This window comes from Canis lupus, chromosome 12, assembly GCF_048164855.1.
Source record: "Canis lupus baileyi chromosome 12, mCanLup2.hap1, whole genome shotgun sequence".
In the NCBI taxonomy this organism is placed as follows: Eukaryota; Metazoa; Chordata; class Mammalia; order Carnivora; family Canidae; genus Canis; species Canis lupus.
Window position 1 is genome coordinate 40,035,178 of NC_132849.1, and position 19,331 is coordinate 40,054,508.

At 44.4% G+C, this 19,331-nt stretch overlaps 1 protein-coding gene across 3 annotated transcripts in view; it reads left to right on the plus strand.

Annotated features, from left to right (window-relative positions):
- Window positions 1-19,331, plus strand: part of XDH (xanthine dehydrogenase) — a 60,384-nt gene that overhangs the window by 26,189 nt on the left and 14,864 nt on the right. For 2 of the 3 annotated variants that reach the window (XM_072770620.1, XM_072770622.1), the window contains 12 exons: window positions 389-498; window positions 2,648-2,832; window positions 4,205-4,379; window positions 5,894-5,977; window positions 7,333-7,502; window positions 9,493-9,616; window positions 11,735-11,854; window positions 12,309-12,405; window positions 12,917-13,041; window positions 13,816-13,949; window positions 14,369-14,456; window positions 15,607-15,693. In XM_072770620.1, the coding sequence (XP_072626721.1) occupies window positions 389-498; window positions 2,648-2,832; window positions 4,205-4,379; window positions 5,894-5,977; window positions 7,333-7,502; window positions 9,493-9,616; window positions 11,735-11,854; window positions 12,309-12,405; window positions 12,917-13,041; window positions 13,816-13,949; window positions 14,369-14,456; window positions 15,607-15,693 (1,499 nt within the window). The remainder of the gene's footprint in view (window positions 1-388; window positions 499-2,647; window positions 2,833-4,204; window positions 4,380-5,893; window positions 5,978-7,332; window positions 7,503-9,492; window positions 9,617-11,734; window positions 11,855-12,308; window positions 12,406-12,916; window positions 13,042-13,815; window positions 13,950-14,368; window positions 14,457-15,606; window positions 15,694-19,331) is intronic. The other variant, XM_072770621.1, reaches the window with a different exon arrangement.

The window sequence follows — 19,331 nt, forward strand, 5'->3', positions numbered from 1 at the left end:
AAATCCACATTCTCGGAGGACAGCCCACAGCCAACTGATAAGCAGGCTTTTCAGGAGATGGTAGGCCTGCTGTGTCAACTCTTTGCTACCTTCTTTCCAACTTCATGTTCACTGATGTCACCTGGTAGCTTGAAATCGTCTATAGCAAGAGTGTTGATACTGTAGAAGCTAGCAAATACCACAACTCAGGGCTTCCGCCTGCCCACACATAATCAGTTGTTAAACATGTACCAGCACACCACTGAGTAAGGATTTTAGATAGAAGACCCTGGCCCCAATGTACCAGCAACTCCCTCTGTTTGTGGGCACCAGAGACCAGGGTGGGGAATTCACTGGTAGATTGTTCTCTGCTTTCTCACACTGGCCTCTCTGCATCTGGCTTTGTAAGGCATCAAGAGAACAGTTCGGATGGACCACACCTTCTTCCCTGGCTACAGGAAGACCCTACTAGCCCCGGAGGAGATCCTGCTTTCCATCGAGATCCCCTACAGCAGGGAGGTGAGATGTTCAGTTGTATCCCGAATCACTCTTACCGGGGCTAGGCGCCAGACGAAGAGACCAGAGTCTGCCCTGGGGACCAACCTTTAAAACATCTCTCAACTTTAACATTGTCTCTGAACATTGCCTTTAACCAACCATATTTCTCTTTGGACAGTGAGGAGTTTCAGGGTAGGGGGCATAGGGCATGGCTTGGACTGTGAAACCGACAGCTAGACATGTGATCTTGGGCATGTCAGTTCCACTTTGTGAACCTCAATTTCCTTTTCTGTAAAATGGGCACGATGTGACCCAGTGTGGAGGTTATTGTGAAGATTGAAATCGAGAATTCATCAGATTCCCAGGAGATGTCTAGGAGCCAGTGGGGCGCTCCGGCGGGCAGCTAGAACACGATTTCAGAAGCACGTCCAGCTGTGGAGCATTCCTGCCCCAGGTCAGAGGAGAGGGGTTTGACTGCTGAGTGAAGAAGCTGATTCAGGCCCTCACATGCTGATGAGGTGTTTATTTACTGACCTTGCTCTGGGTTGGCTTAGTTGAATTTCTGCTTCATGGGCAGTTTTTCTGCCCTGTTGAGGCAGGTCTGGGCACTTCTGGCTTCCTTGCTGTTGTTCCTTGGGGACTGTGGTGTCTTCATCTGTGTGATTCTCTCCTCCCTTGGCAGCCACACATTCTGTAATGGACCTCATAGAAAAGTGATCTGTGCAAGGCCGTGAAACCAGCCTGAATAGAGAGTATTATGGGTCTCACCCCAGCTAGTGCTCGAGTGAGTGTTACAAGGCATGTTTGCCCTTGCTAATTTTGGCCTCCTTAATGAGAATGCTAATGAAAGTAAGGCCATTATGTCCCCAAGGTGGTTTCTTCATGACTTCCTAGCTTGTCCTTATAGACCATTTTGAGCAGTGATTCCCAGAGTTTTTGTATTTCACGGATCAGTATCTTTTTCTTTTATTTAATTATGAGTTGGGGAAGGATGAGAAAACAGATAGCACCGTCCAGTTTTTATTTTGCCAGATAGAGACATTCATAAAAACATTTCATAAAAGAAAGGAGATTTTTATACCCAGAATTAGGAAGGATTTCTTGAAAAAGAACAGCTGCCAATCTGACACTGACATTTCACGGTACCCCAGCAGAAATGTCACCGTGGACTGGCACGGTCCTGGAAGTGAGCAGCTGGAACCTCTGTTCCAGAACCAAGTTCAGACTCTGGGCTCACTGTCCCAGGACCATGTTTGACATCAGGGATCTAGACTAGCTTTATGGTTGAGAGAAGTCTCTGTGGCTTCTTGGAACAGAAGCCTGTGGCCATGCTGGACCTCCACAATGGGCCTCATTGTGCTTTCTCCAGTAAATTTTCCCTTAAACTTCTGCCTTTGATGTTAATTAGAATTTGTGGTGAGTTCAGACCTCGAGCAGAACTTGGCACAGAATGGGCTTGCTATCAGATGGTTCTCACCTGGAAAGCAACTCATGCTCCCCTCCTATTGAGAGGGCCTGGCTTAAACCCAGGGGGAATGGATGTGCAAAGCACCAACATAGCTATTGTTTCCTAGGGTGACTCATTCTTTCAGGAAGCAAGGTTTCTAACTGTAGCCAATAGACCAGTGGGAGGGACAAGTTAGAGAGGGCATGTGCACAGGTGGCCAGCTGAAGGTGTGCTTCAGACACCCTCTGGCATCTCGTTGTATCTGCGTGAGAGGCAGTCAGGCCACTTTGGGGCTGTGCCAAAAGCGGAGGTTTTGGCACAGCCCCACAGAGGCTGGGTGGCTCAGGTGCTGTGTGGTTCAGAGGCTGGGCATTGGGATGGGAAGATGGGGAGGCTGGGGGTCTCTGAGGAGCCTTTGAAAAGACGTCTTTCCTCTTCCTACCTGTTGGTTGAGAGCACCCCGTTCTCCTTTGTCCCAGACTTTCAATTTTCCTGACTACCAGGGAGAAATCCCAACCCTTCCCAGCTTCTGGGAATGTTATGTGGAACTCCTCCTGAGAATGTCTTGGTTCTGCTTGGATCTTTGATTCCTCCCTCCGGCCCCTTCCGGGTTTGCGATGGCCTTGTCCCTTTATCCCTCCTTGTGTCCCCATGCTGCAGCGTTGCCATCTGCAGTCCTTGCCAAACAAGATGGGAAACAAGAACCCCTTGATTATTTTTTAGGGTGAGTTTTTCTCAGCATTCAAGCAGGCCTCTCGGAGGGAAGATGACATAGCCAAGGTGACCAGTGGCATGAGAGTCCTGTTCCATCCAGGAACCGCACAGGTAAAGGAGCTGGCCCTTTGCTATGGCGGAATGGATGACAGAACCATCTCAGCTCTCAAGACCACACGGAAGCAGGTGGAAAAGTAAGAGCCACCAGCAAGATAAAACCGCCACAGCTGCTATGACTCCTAGTTGTCCTACTGTTGCTGCTACTACTGCGATGCCTTTTGCTGTGACCACTGTTACCACCCCTGCTCCATTTACTACTGCTCCTAGTAGCATGGTTACTGCTAATAGCATCGCTGTTGCTGCACTGGCGTCACCATTGCTACTACTGTTGCTACTATCACTACTGCTGTTACCGCTACCACAACAGCCATAACTACGGTTACTATTCCTATTAGTGCTGCTGCTTCCACTACAATTAGTACAGCTAGCGCTAGTCCTATTGTTACTGCCAGTACTCTTACTACCATTCCTGATGCCATCACTCCTGCTTTTCCTACTACCATCACTACTCTAATGTTACCACTGTGGCTAACCCTACTATCACTATTGGTACTATTACTGCAGTCTCTTGTACTACTAATACTATTATTACTGCTACTACTTTTACTGCTGCTACTCCTAATATTACTACTAATAGCATTACTGTTGCTGCTACTGTTAATGCTATTACTATTGCTATTACTACGGTTGCCACCATTACTGTTACTATTGCTAAACTAATAGTATCACTGCTGCTGCCACTACTTCTACCACGAAACACAATATTACTGGTGCTGTTGCTACTACTACTGCTACTTCTCCTTGTTCTACTACTTCTCTTATTTCTGCATTTGCTACTACTATTACTGTTGCTTCTACTACTACCACTACTACTGTTCCTGCCGCTGCTAGTATTACCTCTACGACTATTGCTGTTGCTACTCCTGCCACTACTACTGCTACGTGGCTACTATGGCTACTATGGCTACTATTACTACTGTTAGGATAGGGCAGCAGTTTTACCACGCCCTTCACTGGCACTATCCTCTGTAATCCTTACGATGACCATATGGATAAATAAAGCTTACCTTTGGAGTTTGGTTCCTTGGTTCCAATTCCTGGCTCCAACACTTACCTGCTGGGTTATATGAGTCAAGTTACTTAACCTTCTCATGCCTCAGTTTTCTCATTGGTAAAATGTGTCTAAAAATTTTCCCTGGTACACTTTTAAATTGAAATGAAAAGTAATGTTTCATATAAAGCACTTAGGATTTTGCCTAGTATATATGATAAGGACTCAATAGATTTTACTATTATTTTGGTGGTATTTAAAAAAATTATTGTATCTCTTTTTAAAAATGAGGATGCTTGAGGCTCAGGCAAGTAACTGGCCCAAAATTACAAATCTCTAAGTATCTGAACCAAATCTGGAACCAAGGTTCAGACAACTGTCACCTTGTACATAGCAGCCCACGCAAATGATTCTGAGGTCCAGATAGGGACACTCTCTCACTTGTTCTCTGGCAGTTTATGGAATGAGGATCTGCTGCAGAACGTGTGTGCAGGCCTGGCAGAGGAGCTGAAGCTGTCCCCCGATGCCCCTGGCGGCATGGTGGACTTTCGGCGGACCCTCACCCTCAGCTTCTTCTTCAAATTCTACCTGACAGTGCTTCAGAAATTAGAGAGAGGGAACTTAGAAAATGTGAGTATGGGGGTGGGGATGGTGGCAAGATACAGACTCTGTGCAGGACTCTTGTTTGGGGATTTAAGGAACCAGTCTGAGTGAGGAGGACTCACCTGTGGACCAGGTGATCAATTTGCTCCTCCCTTCCGAAGTCTGAGGGTAGAGAAGAGAGGACCAAGGACTCATGGCCCAGGTTGCCAAATGGAAATGGGAGCCAACAGGGTGGCTACGAGGCAGAGCACTGGGCTGGGCATCAGTGACATAGATTCTGGTCCTTGCAGTCATCATTTCACCTAAGAACTCGAAAAGGTCACAACTCTTGAACTCTTGGCTGGAAAAATCTGCACAAGGGCATGGGTAGACCAGATGACCCTTCCAGAGGCTGGCTGAGGCAACTGTGGTTTTGTAGTTAGAATGGGAGTGAGAAGGGAAGGTAGAATGTGAAACGACATTGGGAGGTGGGGCTGCTATAGCCGGGGGCCCAGTGGTCACTGTGAGGGTGCACGTTCTGGAGGGGGTATGGCTGAGCGGGAATCCATCTCCCCACATTGGTTCGCCAAGTGTTTATTTTGTACCTTTTATACATAACACTGTGCCAGGCACTAAGGGGAAGCCTTGTGTGGCAGGGAACCTGGTCAATAAAGGTCAGCCTAGAGTGACAACTGAGAAGATGATATGGGTAGTGCAAAGGAGGGAAGGCTCCTCCCCACAGACGTGGGGACAGCTGACTGAAATCCCTCTTTGAAAAACATTCATAATACTTACTTTCTTCTGGTTACAAAAGCAATAAACTTACTGTGGAAAACTTAAAAACCCCGGAAATGTGATAAAAATTAAAATTGAAAATAAAAAAATGAAACATTTTTGAATGGAGAAATTAAAAACTTTTCAAATTAACTTTTTTGAAATTAAATTTACTCTTCTCTCAGATCCCCCAGAAAACTACTGCTACTATTTTTGCTTATTTCTCTGACCTTTTCCCTACATTTATCTGTCCATCTGTCTGTCATTCTGTTTTCTCTCTCTCTGTCTGTCCTTCCATCCACCTATTTACAGACCTGTCATCCTCCTAGCTTTTGATCTGGAACATATCACATTCTAAACAGGTTCGAGGTCATGCTGTGTTTATGCTGTGTTTTATGTCCCCCTTCATTCTGTTGAGATTATATTGTGCATGTTTCCCATACCATATTTCCCACAGAAATGAGGAGGAAGAAGAATTTTCCAGCAAGGCTGGGGGAGAAAGAGCAGTGTGCATAAATGCAGGAGGGAGGGAAACCATTTGGTGTGTTGGAGGAAGTACAAACCATTCACCATGCAGGCTGCAGGGTTGGGGGAGTTGCTGAGGCTGTTATTAACTACTGAGCTCCCAAGCCTGCATGCTGATGTTAAGATAGAGTCAGCCAGAACTCAAAGGAATGTAAAATGAGGAGATGAGGGGAATAGTTGTAACTTCTACCCCTTGGGGACAATCAAGGGTGGGATCAGTGGTAGAAATAGTCACGATCACCACGGTTCTCTTGTCTCCACAGAAGTGTGGGAAGCTGGACCCCACCTATGCCAGTGCCACCTTACTCTTTCAGAAAGACCCTCCAGCCAACGTCCAGCTCTTCCAAGTGAGTATACAGAATGTATGGCTAATATCACTGGCCTCTGTAGGTCATATCAGATGATGCTGACCTTTTGGTGAGTGACCAACTTGAGTTCTGTATAGGTGCTCAAAGCTCCTTAGTGCTCTGCATAAATATCCAGTGAAGAAAATGGGAATCCTATTAATGTCAATGAAGCTATTTTCTCTCTTCCTTACTCAAATTTCTCTCTTGGGATTACTCTCATCTTCATCTGCTCCTTAAAGAAAAAGAAAAAAAAATTTTTTTTTCCATTTTGTCTTTTCTGGTGCCTCTGTGGGGCTGATGTGAAAAGCCAGGAGTTCTCTTGACCATGTAAACAAAACAAAACAAAACAAACAAAACAACAACTTTCTATCAATGGCAACTTTTTGGGAAGCACTAGGTCAAGGCTCAGCTTCTCCCATAAACATTTTGGGTTTTGTAGGCCATACAGTCTCTGTTGCAACTCCTCAACTATGTCATGGTAGCATGAAAACAGCTAGAGGCAATACATAAATGAATGTGTGTACCAATAAAACTTTATTTATAAAAGCAGCCAGTGGGCCACGTTTGACCCACAGGCCACGATCTGTGGCCCCTGGCTAGAGTATGGTGGTCCCAAGTATGAACTCTGGGGTCTGACCGCCAGGCTTGGAATCCAAGCTCTGCTGTGTCATAACTATAGCTAGATAGCTAGATAGCTCCTGGCATATATTAAACATTCAATACAATATTGGCCATTATTATTATTACTTGGAACAACTCTTAAACAGAATTTTATTATAAATACTTTTTAGAACATTTGGAAAGTACAGAAAGACATCAAGAAGAAAACAAAAAGATCCCACCTCCAAGAGAAAAATCATTATATTCTTCTTTATGTCTTTCCGGTTTTTCCTATGCATATATGGAAATGTATATACTACGTTTATAAAATGTATGTTTTCCCTACAGAATTCAAATGCTCATAGACACACACAATGTTTTATGTCCTGTTTCTATATTTAACACGAGTATTCTTTCCTTCTCATTAAAATTCTTTTAAAGGATGTCTTAACAGTTGTGTGCTATTGCATCGTATGCATAGAGCATAATGTTTTTACTCAACCCCCAGTGAATGGACATAGAGGTTCCTCTTTAGTAATTTATTTTTTGTTCCTCTGTATAATGATACTATGGCACCCTTCTCAATGACTTCTTATCTGCCTTTCTGTAACTTTGCCCTATGCCCCTCCTGCCTCCCCACCCTCCCCAATCCTTCCTCAGGTTTGCTTCGGCCTGAAGCTCTTGCACTTTCCTTGGGCCTGTAGGGAAACAGTGTCCTCTGCAGCTCAGCTTGACTGGTGACCACATTGTTTCAGGAGGTGCCTGAGGGTCAGTCTGAAGAGGACATGGTGGGCCGGCCCCTGCCCCACCTGGCTGCGGCCATGCAGGCCTCCGGGGAGGCTGTGTACTGTGATGACATCCCTCGCTACGAGAACGAGCTGTCCCTCCGACTGGTCACCAGCACCCGGGCCCATGCCAAGATCAAGTGAGTGTCGTAAATATACTCAGGAAGAAGGGCTCTGGGAGGCTTCTCTGGGGCCTTCTGGTCTAGAGAGGAACACAAGGACTTGTCTTAAAATCACATAGGAGAGGACCCCGGGATGTTAAGGGCTCAGTGATTCCTGGGAAGGTGAGGGGGTGACGTTGGAGGTATAGATAGGGGCCAGATAAGGAAAGCCTTGGAGTGCTGAACCAGGAGATTATGCTTGGTCTGAAAAGCAGGGAGGAGCTTTTAACAGGAGTGGGTTAGATCTGCACTTTGATAATTGGGCTAAACTTCGGTGCAAAATTTCAGTAGAACTTGAGTCAGTACTAAGGGGAGGAGAGTCTGATGGACCTGGGATTGTGTCCCTGCCTCTGTGCTTTGCAACAGGGACCTTGGCCTGCATATGTAAGCTCTCAGTTTCCTTGTTCATAATAGGATGTTTGCATAAGGATCAGTGATAGAGTCCACAAAGGACCTAGGAGAGAAGAGTGGCTCATACTTGTTTGTTGAACTTGGAGAAACCAAATGACAAGAATTGCCACCTCAATAATAATAATAATAGACACTCATATGGCACTTAATATTTGCAGCAGCCTGGTTTAAAGCATTTTACATATATTGGCACATTTACTCCTTTCAGCAACCCTATAGGCGGGTCCTATTATCTCCATGTTCCAGATGAGGAAATAGGCAGAAGCATGGTCAGTTACTTGCCCCAGGTCACAGAGTTGACAATGCCAGAGTTTGCAGCAAAGCCGGGGTTTGAAGCCAGGCAGCATTAGCACTGGGCTGTACTGCCTCTGGATGTTCAGGCCAGAGGCTGAATGTGATTTGCTGGTGGCGTTAGACACATGGCCTGCTGAGCAGAGAAACTCTCCCTTGGGCTGCATGCATTAGGGAATCCAGTCTCCTCTTCATTGGTGTTTCCTCTGCTGCTCTTAGCCACCTGGATACAGGCTCTGGGAATGGTAACATGGACACAGACAAAACCTAACAGATAAGTAAACTCTTCCAGTTCTGTGGGGGAAAGAAGTTTAAGAGAATACAGTTGCCAGCTATAGGGTAAATGCATTTGTCTTTGTCCTTGTCTTGAGCCCATACTGAGCACGCTGACCATGATACCCATTGTCTACATTCAGAAAACTTTGCTCCATCTGAGGGATGTATGAATGGATGTAGGAGGATGGGGATGGGGCTTTGTAGTAAATGCAATGATCCGGGCTTTTCTGGCTGCATGCACTTAGAAGGGAATGAGATACAGCAGAAGTGCACCTGGCTTGGGCTTTTGCTAACCTCACTTCGGGCCTAACCCCAGCTATGCTGCTCTCTGGCTAGGTGACTTTGGAAAAGCCACTCAATTTTCTCTAGCTGAGTTTCCCGAATGTAAACTGAGAACAATGACAATGACTCTCTGGAGCTCTGATGCGGATTGCCTGTTTGGAAGTTGATTGGTGTGCAGAGTAGTTTCTATACTATTCTCTGAGGTGCCTCTGTGCTAATTTCCCCATGGGGGCCTGGGCCAGTTAGAAGTACAGTGACACAGGCTCCAGGTGTTCTTCCTCTCAGGCCTGCTGATGGCCGGGGTGCCCTGCTGCCCTGGGATAGCTCCACGAAGGTGGGGAGAAGAATTTGGCTGTGTGACGATGTTCAGGGTCATTTGATCAGTGGTGAGCAGAAGCTTTCAAGAGTAAATGCTACTCACTGTGATTTGGTTCCCTAGTAGAGGCTCCATGGGATGGGGGAGGGGGGGGCTGTCCTGTTCATCTTCCATCCTCCCTGCAGCACTCAGCATGGTGACCTTCACAGGGTAAGCATTTAACTAGCGTTTGCAGAACAGGGTAGAATAGGATAGAATATAGGATAGGGATAGGATAGAATAGAATAGAAGGTGGAGAAGGGAGGAATTCAATTGAGGACAGGTATCCAGTGGGGTGATGGGTCTTCTGCTTTGGTTTCCTGCCTGGATCCCTCACTGTGCTCATTCTTGCAGGTCCATAGATACTTCAGAAGCTGAGAAGGTGCCAGGGTTCGTTTGCTTTCTCTCTTTTAATGATGTTCCTGGGAGTAATAAAACTGGAATTTTTAACGATGAAACAATCTTTGCAGAGGATGAGGTACGTCTTGGCTTTTTTAAGATATGAAGTTAGTGTAATGAGCAGTCAAGTTTTAATTTGTGCTCATGCGTCTAAATCCTAATCTTGAAAGGATTCCATATTTGCACATACTGTGGCCACCATCTGATTGGCCAGGGTGAAGGATAATCTGTAAAGGGACAAAGTCTGTCTGGTGGCACTTTAAACTTTCACTTAGTGTTTACTTGTCTATTTATTTATTTATTTATTTATTTATTTATTTATTTATTTATTTTTTAAATCTTTAAAAAAATTTTTTTTTTTTATTTATGATAGTCACAGAGAGAGAAAGAGAGAGAGGCAGAGACAGGCAGAGGGAGAAGCAGGCTCCATGCACCAGAAGCCCGATGTGGGACTCAATCCCAGGTCTCCAGGATCGCACCCTGGGCCAAAGGCAGGCGCCAAACCGCTGCGCCACCCAGGGATCCCCTACTTGTCTATTTAACTGACGGTTGCTAATTGCACATAGTAGGATGATGCCTGGCCAGAGTGGCATTAAAACAAGACAGGTGATTGTTTTTGAACTACCAATTAGGTTCTGAAGGGTATAATATCAAGATCCTTTTTAAAGAAAATAAAAATATGGCAAACAAACTAACTAGAATAGAAATCACAATATCATCACTATGTGTATTGATAATTCACTTATACAAAAGTTCATCTATCGATTTCAACCATATATGGAAGTCTCCTGCATACACACACACAAAACTTTCCAAACACTCAAGATGGTGGCTACAAAAATCCATACACTTATAGGATAGTCCTCAGGCAGTCATTTTACAATTCCAATACAAATCAAATGCAAATTGGAGAAGACTAGGGTTGCTGAAGGGCAGATTCACTTTATTATTAATGTACAAGTGAAGGAGAGAATCCAAAGCTATAACCATGGAGATACAAGAACTCCATTTGACAGAAGAACAAATTGCTTTTAAAAACTACAAGAGCCTCTAAGACTGCTGCTAGCAGGTGTAATCACCATAGCACTACTCAATTAAGTCAACAACTTGACAGCATCCTCAAGAGATAACCATCAGAGACTGTGTGGAGTTTTCTTTTCAGAAACCTTGTATTCCTTTTTTAAAATTATTTTTTAAAGATTTTATTTATTTATTCATGAGAGACACACACAGAGAGAGAGAGAGAGAGAGAGAGAGAGAGGAACAGACACAGGCAGAGGGAGAAACAGGCTTCCATGCAGGGAGCCCGATGTGAGACTCGATCCTGGGTCTCTAGGATCACGCCCTGGGCTGAAGGTGGCGCTAAACTGCTGAGCCACCTGGGCTGCCTGAAACCTTGTATTCCAATGTGATGAATTGGACAATATTTTTTGTTTATGTTTTGGGGGATGTTGGAAGAAAATGACCTGTGAAGGACCTGGATCATTAAGTAATGAGATAATAACAATCTCTATTCTATAAATCTAACAAAAAACTGGTGTATGGGTCATCAAGACTAAGAACCAGGCTTTGAGAACTACTGCTCCTGGGCATCTAGATGGAGTATAAGACATGATTGCTGCCTTCGAGAAGCTTTTGGTGTAAATCTGGAGACAGAAGACAAAAGGGAATGGTAGAAGGAAATGAAACTGGAAATGGGGGCAAGATTTAGTTGTGATCTAGCAATACACCAAGGCAAGATTGTGATCTTACCTTCTGGGTCTACATCTCTTCACCTGAAGAACAAGGGTGTTGGAGTTGATCTGAATCAATAGATAGACTTCATGCTGCCACGCCTCTCATTCTGTTGCTCACGGCAGTCATGACTAACATGTCAATCACCACATTCCACCCTGGGCGGCTTCTCCACAATCTGCCAGTAGTGAATCAGCAGAATTGGTCTCTGAGATGAAGTGAGTTTGCCATTCTGATACTAGTAATCTCCAAGTCCTATTCCAGTTCCACTGATTCTAAACACGTGAAGAAGCACATAATCCCAAATAGTAGGACAAAGACAAGAAAAGACCCCAAGGCATTCCTGAAATGTACCTTAAGAAAACTATGGTGGCCTGGACTTCCTTTGCCTTTTGAACAATCCAAAATAATTTGTTTTGTGAGGAGAATGTTATGTTCATTAACTGTCTGGGTCTGTTCCCAGGTGACTTGTATTGGGCACATCATTGGTGCTGTGGTCACCGACACTCCAGAACATGCACAGAGAGCTGCTCAGGGGGTGAAAATCACCTATGAAGAACTTCCAGCCATTATTACAATTGAGGTAACTGAGAAAGAGCTGCATGAAGAGGGGTGAGCCACCCATCCCTGGAGGCACCTTTACTGGGATCCTTTAGGGAGGATTCCAGCAATAGATGAAATTTTACATCTCTTCCAGCCCCAGGTTTGGGTAGTCTTCTGAAACCGTATGTCCCCATCATGATATCAGAGTCTGTTCATTAGTGGCCAAACTAGGTTCCTCCTTCCCAGTGCCAGCTCCCATTGTTCCTTGAGGGACTCTACTTTTCCTCAAGATCCAAGGCTGTCCACCTATCTCTGAGGAAGTGGAGGAATGCAATGCCTGGGGTCACACACAAGCTTACTTTAAGTCTGTAAGGCATTAGTAGATATCTGCGTGAGAAGAGAGAGGGAGTTCCAGCAGTTTCTCTTTCAGGTTTGGAAACAACCTTCCTTCTCCTCTGAAAGTCCAGTCACTGAAGCTTCTTTCTGATCCTCAGGATGCTATAAAAAACAATTCCTTTTATGGGTCTGAGCTGAAGATCGAGAAGGGAGAACTCACGAAGGGGTTTTCAGAAGCAGACAACGTTGTTTCAGGTATAGCCAGCACCGTGCAGTCCCAGATATGGACTGGCCCTGGGTACAAATTAAATTCAAGGGCTGGACCTTGGGTCCTGGAGCAGGGGAGTGAATATTTACTGGAAGAGTCCTTCTGATGTTTGTAACAAAACAGTAGATGGCAGGGAAAGACCATCTGCCATTTTCATCTCTGCCCTCCTGCCTCTAGGCTAGATAGACCTAAGTGATTCTCAGGAGCTGGTAGTATGTAGAATTTCGAAGACTATCAGAGAAGGTAGTGGCCACAGATCCTGGCCGCCCCCTGTAGGCCTGTAGGCTGTCCTCACCCATCTGCAGCCAGGACTCTCCCCCACCACTCTTCCTCCCCCCACCTCCACACCGTGGAGTTAGGCCCGCAGCTCCCATGTGGTGCAGGGCTGCCAACTAGACCCCTTTTGGAATTATTTCCTACAATGGTCCCTGGTACACGGTGGGTGTGCTCTCCTTAAGCAAACTTGGGATCAATGTGGGCGTCTTATTGCCTCCCCAGGCGAAGTGTACATAGGTGGGCAAGAGCACTTCTACCTGGAGACTCACTGCACCATCGCCGTCCCGAAAGGTGAGGAAGGGGAGTTGGAGCTCTTTGCGTCTACACAGAACACCATGAAGACCCAGGTAGGTGTCCCGTGGGTCAGCTCCAGGGCCGGGGGAGGGCACTTGGGGAGTGTCTGGCAGAGCACGTGTGGCAGTGTGGGGTATGGGAAGAGGGTGATCTGGACTGGGGAGGAGGGGATTTGAGGGTCGTGGACCTGGAACCAGACCCTGTCAACCAACAAGCTGGTGTCACTGAGTTATTACCTTGCCTTCCTTGGTTTTCCTCATCTGCAAGATGGACCTGGTAGGGTGTACTGATTAGGTGTTACTACTTGCATTGGGTCTGGTAAGTGTTGGCTTTTATCATTCCAGTGATATATGGCCTTGGTCAAGTCATTGAATCTCTGGCTCCTCCTCTGTAAAACAAGGGTATGGGCTTAAGTGGTAGCCACAGAGACCACTACATTATTTGTGGCAGCTCAAATATTTCCTGTTTCTGTACTTCTGGTAATGCGACAGTGGTGGGCAGCGTTTTGGGTGACTGATCCTCCCCTCACAACTCAACAGTTCCTGGCTAGATGGAATGAACTTTGGCTCTGAGAGTATGCTGTGGCCAGCCACTCCCCCCACTGGTTAAAGACAAGTGAATTCAGTCTGCGGTGACTAATAAGTGCTGGCTCCCAGGACCCTCAGCTCAAGGGCTGCCTGGGGAGGTGGTGGGGACACTTCTGAAATCAAGGACAATCTCAATATTCACAGCAGTAATTAGGTTCATAGATATCCGGCGGGACAGCTCAGGCCTGAAGTAAGTCCCAGTGATGCATTCAGGGCAAGTAATTTTTCTTTTGTCCACAGGCCTTCGTGGCAAACATGTTGGGGGTTCCAATAAACCGGATTTTGGTCCGAGTGAAGAGAATGGGAGGAGGCTTTGGAGGGAAAGAGACCCGGAGCACCCTGGTGTCCACGGTAGTAGCCCTGGCTGCATACAAGTGAGTCTTCCCTGCCAGCTCCGGGGAAGGAGAATAAGGCTGCTGCTACTAGGAAGGCTTTCCAGATTTCCCCCCTTTAGAAGTAGATTCCCCCTGCTTTGCATTTTCACAGCCTTCTGTTTTTAGAACTCTTGGCCATTGGGTTGAGGGTAACACCACCTGTTTCTTTGTGTTCCATGCATGGATCCATGTCTTGTCTCCCTTATCTGGCTGTGAGGGCCCCGAGGGCAAGGACGCATCTCATAGCCTTATAGTCCCTGGCTTGTCCAGCACGGTTCCTAGACAGCTAGAGGTGGAGCAGACCCGCACCAGTGCCAGGTGGAAAGAGAAGTCTCCAGTGCTGTTTTCATCCCTGAGATTGACAGGACTGGGCTGTTGCAGAGGCTCCCAGTGTTCTAACCCTCTGATGCCTCCCTCAGGACTGGCCGCCCTGTGCGCTGCATGCTGGATCGTGATGAGGACATGCTGATAACTGGTGGCAGACATCCCTTCTTAGCCAAATACAAGGTTCTAGATGTTGGGAACTATGTTGGGGATGGGAGGGACAGTGCCATCTCATCAAGAAAGCTGGGGATGAAGATCTAAGGATCCTGGGATGTACTCTCAACATTTTTCGTGACTACCCGTAGAAGTTCAAAGAAGAAATAGTAACGAGAAAAATTCAAATCAGCCAACAGCAACATAGAGGAATGATGCTGGCCGGCCACCTCCCAAGGGATGTCCCAGTGTGGCATTTATGCCTTTTGAGAATTTGCTCTGGTCCATCCTTGGTCTTTATCCAACTGTGAGAGATGTGTGACTTTTCAGCAGCCCTGGGTAAATCCCTACAGAATGGCCTAATGTGAATGTATTCACTGCCTGATGTAAAAATCAGAATGACCGCTTAGTGCTTAGTGATTTTCAATGAGAAATAAAGCTGCCCAGGGCCTGTAGTGTGGGTACCTGCTCCGCCAGACCACAGATGGCTGGTCACTGCCAGTTCCTCCGTGGGATGGTCCCTTTTTGGGTCCCTGTCCCTCTAAACACAGTATAACCTGCTAGATCCCAGTCTGGGAGCCCATCTCTCCATGGGCTGGCCTTTAACATCTCCCCTTTGACCTTGTCTGATTTTGTTTCATGATTGAACTCTCCCAAAGGGATCATATTTTCCTTATTCTGAAATTCTTGAGTGCTCACAGAAAGTAACTAGGTCTTCTGAGTCCCAGTTCCTCACTTATGGGATGGCCTGGCCTTTAAAGGTTTGTTCTGATGGCTGCATAGGGTCAGGGATGTGAAAAATATGAAAGCACATTCATGCTCGTGTGGGGTGTAGCTTGCCTGCTGGCCCAAAGCTGTGAGGTTCCCCAGTATCTTTCTCAGTTTCTCTGCCTGCCCTCCCCTCTCTGCTTCCTCACTCCCTCTCACAGAACCAGAAACCAGGAGTAGGTAGAGGGAAGGAGGAGTGTGGGGAGAAGGTGTGTCCAGGATTGAGGAGCCATGGAACATCACTGGAGAGATGTTAGCTCCTCTCTGCTTCACCTGTTAAGCCCCAATGACCTTGTTTTCATGGTGTGATGTCTGGTTCTTTCTGCTTCCTCCAAGTAGCACAAGTGGGCAGGGATGACTAAGGGTTACCAGAGGAAGGGCACTGTTGAGAAACCCCTCCCCTTCTCATCAGGTTGGCTTCATGAAGACTGGGAAGGTGGTGGCTCTGGAGGTGGAGCACTACAGCAATGCTGGGAATACCCTGGATCTCTCCCAGAGTGTAAGTAGGATGTGTCTCTGCCTCCCAGGGGCGGGTGGAGTAACTGGGAGGCCAGCCTGGTGCAGGCCACCCTCTGTTCCTGCCTGTTACCATTGTGGTAGCCTCCCTATTGATCCTCACTTTTAGGTTCTCCACTCTTGGCTTACTTCTAAAGCACAAAGATAATCAAATTACTTTCTTGATTGGAAACTCTTCCTGCTTTTTCAAGATACTTTGTCAGGCAAGCAAATTAGTTATAAAACTTTATGCATAGTATGATGACAGTGCGTGTATGTGTATGTAAAATTAACATATACCTCTGTAATATATACATATGTATATATGTGTGTGTATATACATATATATACATGAAATATATATATATATATATATATATATATATATATATATATATATATATATATATATAAAAATTCCAAAAGAACATACACCAAACAGTGATTGGGTAGGACAAAGGGGCACACTCACTGTCATTTCCTATATAACACATTTTTGTGATGTTTGAATCCTAAGTAAGGAATTGAATTTCTTCTTTTTTTAGTTAACAGTTTCATTGAAGTATAGTTTACACACCATGAAATTCACCCATTTGAAGTATATAATTTAATCATTTTTAGTAAATTTAGAGTCCTGCAATTATTATCATGATCTATTTTTCAAACATTTCCATCGTCCTAAAGAGATCTCTTATAGCAACTCCTGTTCTTACGTACCCTCTCCAGGCCCAGACACCCACCAGTCTATTTTCTGTGTTTATAGACCTTCTCTTGTAGTTGATTCATATAAATAGACTCATATACTATGTAATCTTTTGTGTCTGGCATTTTTTCCTCAGAATAATGTTTTTAGGTTCATCCATGTTATGGTATGCATTAGTCCTTCATTCTTTTCTTTTGAGAATATTTCATCATGTGGATAGACCATATTTTGTTTTCCATTCACCACTTGATGGAAATCTAATGGAAATCTGAGTTGTTTTCAGTGTTTAGCTTTTATGGATAATGTTACTGTGAACATTCTCCTATGAGTCTTATGTAGACATGAATTTTTGTTAATTTTAAGAATTAACAGTTACCTTTGTGGTACTGCTTTCTATAATTTTTTAAAATCTAAATTCTATAACCATACTAGTTACGCACACATAGATTCTTCCTGTAAAAATAAGTCAAACATTTCAGGAAAACAGAAGTTCCTATGAATCATATCCTCATCTCCTCCCCTCCCCCCCACCAAGCCAGCCACTTCTCTTTGCTAAGGGTTAACTGGCTCAATTAGAAAACTTCACACTTCAAATTCAATTAGTCAACTTATAGTATTTAAATAAAAAAGAAAGAAAACTTCACACTTTAGATCTCTCAAAAACAGAAACACATTTAGCATTCTCAGCATTTGCAACACATGCCTCTTGGTGTTGTAGGAAAAATCAGGTTGAAAAAGACACGGTGCTTGTCCCCAAAGATCTTAGAAGCTTTTAAATTCAATCCAGCAACCATTTATTGAGTGCCTTGGATGGCAACATAAAGAATATATGGCATTGTTTCTGCCCTCAGGAAGTTCATGGTGTGGTGGGGGGAGACAGATAATAAAAGACAAAATGAAATAGAAGTACAAGTTGATAGAGTGCTAAGGGAAAGCGAAAATGGAATTAATTGAGACATACTAAAGCATCTAGGCTAAGACTGAAATAATCAAAGACAAAAAGCAACCTGTGGGAGAGAGAGACTACACAGTGAAGTAAACCAAACCCAAAAGCAAACAAACAAATAAAAGCTGCCACTGATCTCATCAGAGAGATGAGTTATTATACCTTCAAGAAGGAAGAGGATGCCATAAAAATGGAACAGTAGGAGAATAACAATGAACTCTGGTGAATTAAAACTCTGAAAGCAGGAAAGTTGGAAGAAACTTGAGCAAATCTCCCCAAGTAAAGAAAAAATATAGAAAAATAGTAGAGAAAATACAACAAAATTCAAGGACTTGTCCAGGAGATCCAAATACTCAAGGTTTCAGAGAGAAAGAATGGAAACAAGAGAGAGGAGGAAACTATCAAGAAATGACTCAGGAAACCCCCCTAAACAGATGGGCATACATTTTGAGATTAAAAGAACCCATCCAATAACCAGCACAACAAAGAAAATAGATCTATGCTAAGTTACATCGCCACAAACTTGAGAAATGTGGGGATAAAGAAGATTTTACAATATTCGGGAAGGAGAAAAACAGAACTATTTCCAAGAACTGGAGAGACATTGATTAGATTTGTCAATACTGGAGAGCTATGATGTGCCAGTAAAATGCCTTCAGGGATTTTGCTGAGGGAAACTGGAAAACCTATTTCCAACCTAGAATCCTATATACAGCTGAATTATTAATCAAGGATGAGAGTTCAAGAAAGACTTTTCAGGCATGCAAGTCTCAAAAATATTCTTTCTATATACTCTTTTCTTTTTTGTTGAGAAGATATTCGAGGATGTACTCCAATAAAGTGAGAGTAGGAAATGGGAAGACATGGGTTTCAGGAAGGGGAGATTCAATGTAGAGAGGCAAAGAGAATCTGGGGTGAATGTGAGGGGAAGATCCCCAGGTGACAGGTGAACTGCCAGTTGAAATTGGAGTAGTCCAGAAGGCTGTAGAAACAATTTCTTCAAAAGATGAGGCTGCTAGAAAGTCTAAAGTGTTCAAACATACTGAGAACAGATTTCTAGCACTAGGGAAAACTTAAGTTGACTTAGTAATAATTGCATAGAAAACTAAGAAAATGAAAAAGTAAAGATAATTATTAGCTCTAGTGTGGTGGGTGGCGGGGGGATATTATCAAGAAAGAGAGAAGTTGGGGTGCCTGGGTGGCTCAGTCAGTTACACATCTGTCTTCAGCTCAAGTCATGATCCCAGGGTCCTGGGATCAACCCCCACATTGGGCTCCCTGCTCAGAGAAGAGTCTGCTTCTCCCTCTCCCTCTACCTCTCCCCCCTGCTCATGCTCTCAAATAAATAAATAAATAAATAAATAAATAAATAAATAAATAAATAAAATCTTAAAAAAAAGAGAAGCAATCAAGTATAACTATGTGGTTTAGCTGTCAGTATGTTTACAGGATGATATCAAACTGACTGCTGATCAGATTAAAATATAATTATACAGGGAGGATGGGGGACAGGAAGTTGATGTGTTTTGGGGGAAAGGGGGTTAGGTGGGAATGAAATCACCTTTTTTGTAACAAGAAAACAATATAAGAGTCTATAACTAAAAACATCGAGAAGTTTCAGTGTAAGACGTTATTTAGAGATATGAAAGTTAGTGTAAAGCGCTGATAGAGAATGAGCTATGGGAACTCTAAGTGGAGTAGAAGGAAGGAAAGTGGGAGCTGCTATTGTGCATAACACAACCTTGCAGCAGTATTTGACTCTTGAAACTGTTTACTATAAAACTCTAATGAGAATACAAAGTACTTTAAAATTAATCCACAAAATCACCTATTATTATTATTTTTTTAAGAGGCAAGGGTTTCCCCAGGGAGGAGCTGAATAAGAATGGTAGTTAGTAGGTGGGTAAGCTGAGGAAGGGCACATCAGGTAAGAGGAACATATAGTCAAAAAAGAGGATAAAGAAACATACGGGGGGCAGGTCGTAAGGAGTCT